The sequence below is a fragment of the Cajanus cajan genome, chromosome 3 (assembly GCF_000230855.2).
Source record: "Cajanus cajan strain Asha chromosome 3, NIPB_CcT2T_4, whole genome shotgun sequence".
Lineage (NCBI taxonomy): Eukaryota > Viridiplantae > Streptophyta > Magnoliopsida > Fabales > Fabaceae > Cajanus > Cajanus cajan.
The window spans coordinates 55201515-55205050 of record NC_138519.1 but is presented as its reverse complement, the minus strand read 5'-3'; the positions used below and the strand labels follow the sequence as shown (position 1 = coordinate 55205050).

At 36.5% G+C, this 3536-nt stretch overlaps 1 protein-coding gene across 1 annotated transcript; it reads left to right on the top strand.

The window, feature by feature from the left end:
• The first annotated feature begins 542 nt into the window (after positions 1-542).
• LOC145955792 (uncharacterized) lies at positions 543-2666 on the top strand. Its single transcript, XM_083070975.1, has 2 exons — positions 543-1601; positions 1675-2666. Exon 1 carries the CDS (start codon positions 629-631, stop codon positions 1319-1321), a length of 693 nt encoding a protein of 230 aa, XP_082927101.1. The 5' UTR covers positions 543-628; the 3' UTR covers positions 1322-1601; positions 1675-2666.
• The last annotated feature ends 870 nt before the right edge of the window (positions 2667-3536 follow it).

Genomic DNA, 3536 nt, shown 5'->3' with positions numbered 1-3536 from the left:
CAACTCAAATTACTTCTAAATGATGTCTAAATGAAACCTAATTCTCCTATTAATGTTTTCTTCATATAATCCTATTCTAATGACCAAAATACAATGGTCTAATGAATACAATCAATAGGAAATATTACAAGGAAAATAATGAGCCCAATATTGGGTACCAAAAGCCCAAAGGCCCATGAAGCCCAAAACTAGGCCCAACTAGCCTAAACCCTAATCTATGGTCAAAATACAAGACCAACATGAAAATAGATTCCTAAACTAAGAAATACAATTAAACATGGTGTATATTCAATTAAGCCCAAGTAAGAAGCACCCTAGGCCCACCAAGCCCATCGGGCCCACTAAGCTCTGAAGCAGTCAAATCTTCAAGTAACCTCCTGGCCATAGCTCTAGTGGTTGGGCCTTTAGCCCATGCTCTTCCATCAGGGGTTGAGTCTGTTGACCGTGTGAAGTCACCTCCCCGCCATGAGATGTGGATATCAGCCCGGACAAAATCAGATGGGCAAATGACTTTTGAGTCTGCAAGGGTCATTGCTGATAAAATAGTAAGTAAAAATATACAAACTAAGACTCTTCATTTCAACTCATTTAATTCATAAGTGTAGTTTAGGGTATACTTATTGTTAATATGTTGCAGGAGGGTTTAGTTGAGCATACCACCCAGGGCTCATTTGTTTCCCATGGTCGGGATGATATCCTCACAACGACCATAGGAAGGCCAGAGCACGCAGGCCGTGTGCGTGGTGTTGGTGGTTCTTGGAGCCACCGAGATTTCTTTGGTGCACGATCATCGAGGAGCACTGTTGACTCTTGCAGTCAAGAGGCTATGCAGAGAATGAAGATGCAATTTGAAGAGAAATTGAAGAACATGCGAGAAAAGTTTGAACAGAAGTTTAAACTTTTGACTCGTTCTCAGCAACAGACTGCAGTTGCTCATGATAGTGTTCGAGTCAGCACTAAAGGGAGTTGTGCTGCTCCAGATCCCTCAGCGGAACACACTCACACTGATGTACCAAACCAGTGTGAGTTATATGTTGAGGATGACCCCCCACGGTTAATGGCTATTGGCCGAGTATTTGAGGGTGGCTCAACCATCCATGGTGTCCCTCTACACCCAGAATGGACACGGGTTGTGGTTGACCAAGTTCAAGATGCTGCTGCTCTAGTGTCTTTGCCCAATACAGAGGTTCAACTAGTGGGGCAGGCAACCGACATATTCTTAGCTTGGCCAAAGCGTTTGGTCATGCCACTTTCAGCACAGGCAAAGGTAATACTATTATTACTCTTTTATATTCTTATAATTCTATTATTGTTTAACTAATTTTGATTATTTCTTTAGGATTTTATAAATCGTGGTAAGGAGGTCATGAGAGAACCTCATGTTGATCATGCTAATATCACAGAAGCTGAGGATGATCCCATATCTAGGCTTCTATCCATATTACCACGATTAAAGAAAAAACCAATTCAATTGCAGTGGGACATTAGAGTTTTGGAGTTGATAGCTCTGATGTTCCACTATACATATCCCTGCCTGATGCATTAGAGATTGTTGGGGGAAACTTCATGTTAAATATATCTATCATACAGCTGTGGGCCATGTAAGTCATATTTTCTTTTATGAGTCTAAATTTACAATAATTACATTTAACTTATAATAATTATTTGTGTTAGGTACATGGACAAATTGAGTGTGGAGCAAGCACAAGCAGAAATATATGGATTTATTGAGCCTCAATCCATCCAAAAGTCAGGAAACACTCAGGTCCATATCCAACAATATATGCAAACATGGATGAGTGACTCACAAAGATATATATACATAGCTCCATACATTGACGGGTTAGTTTCTTAATTGGTTTTTTAATCATGGTAATTTTATACCTAATCTGTTTGTCATACAATGTAGGTCTCATTGGCAGTTAATGGTAATCATTCCTAAGGAATACACCGTGGTGTGGTTTTGTTCACTACATCGAAAACCAAGCCACGATATTAAATGCCAATTACAAGGGTAACTAAAATTTTTCATTATCTTTTAAAACTGTAATTATATATATTGGCTAACATCAATTTTTATTTCAATTAATTAGAATCGTGTCTGGAGCTAATATTTTAAGTGGAAGAAGTAGATCATCAAAGTCATTGCACTTCATATACCCTAAGGTTAGCAAATTAATTAATACAGGCAATAATATTTAAATTTATTGACTTTGGAAATAATAGTTATTTGTTTCTCATTTTAGTGTAATAAGCAACAAGATTCGTTTTAATGTGGCTATTACATCATGTATTGGATGGGAGCCATAGTTTCTGCGGGTATCACTGATTCTTGGGCCCAGGTAATTCATATCAAAATTTATTTAAGTATATTTACCTTTACGATAATTAACATTGCATATTAATGACACTTAAATTAATGTTTCAGGTCTTTCAAGATCCATCTCCATTGCTCAAAGATGAGATCATCAAGATAAGAGAACAATGGGCAAATTTTTTTCTTCAGAGTATATATTAGTTACATTTCTAAGTTTAGTTAGTTAGATATTATGTTTCTAGTTTGATAGCATTGACAAACATATGTTTTATAGCTTTTTTACGATAATAGGATTTACATTGTCATAATTTATGCTTTTTAAGATTTATATATTATTTTGTTTTTGTCATTCAATTTTGAAATATAATTTGAATTTCTATTCTGGACTGCCTGGTTTAGGTTTGATATTCTGGATTATATATATATATGCAGGTGTTGGGTATATCAAAAAACAAAAATGTTTTTTTTTAAAAAAAAGGCCAGAATTTACGTCGGACAAGGCTATGTCCGACGTAAATTTATGTCGGGCCTTGCATTGGCCGACGTAAGTTTACGTTGAATATAGCCTTGTTCGATGTAAATTCTGGCATGTTTTTAGGCCACTTTTTACGTCGGGCTAGCGAAATCCCCGACGTAAATTTACGTCATCTTTGACAGGCGACGTAAATTTACGTCTCCCGTATTAACGTCTGATGCTTTTCTGACGTAAAAGGCTTCAAATACCCGACGTAAAAGGGGTCTTTTGTACTAGTGGTGAGCTCCTACTTCTCCTTTTTTTTTCTCATTTCCTCTTTCAACTTTTATTCTTCTTGTTTAAGATGTCTCATCTCTTCCTCAAGGATAGCAAGGTGGGCTTCCCTTTCAATTTTGTCCTTCTCTTTTTGGATGGCCTCTTGCTTCCACCTTAGTTTAAGTGAATTTAGCTTTCTTGCTAGGTAAGAAATGCTTTTAGGAGAGCTATCACTTTCACTATAGTCGGATTGATAAGACATTTTAAACAAAAAGTCTTTTTCACACAAAAATAGTTTTTAAGAAAGTAAGATTTTTAAGTGCTTAGACTTGGGACTTAGAGGTCTAAGAATACAAATTAAACATTGGAGGGAGGTGAGCTACAAGGAGCCACTTAATAACCAAGTCTTTTCAAGTAAAAATTTCTAAACCCCCTTATACGTTGTCTAGCACAAAACGTTTTCACAAAGTTCTTTTCAAAAAGAAAATA

What these genes read in the sequence shown, in the direction of transcription:
- LOC145955792 (XM_083070975.1), top strand. Translation starts at nt 629, where the DNA reads ATGTTGCAGGAGGGTTTAGTTGAGCATACCACCCAGGGCTCATTTGTT.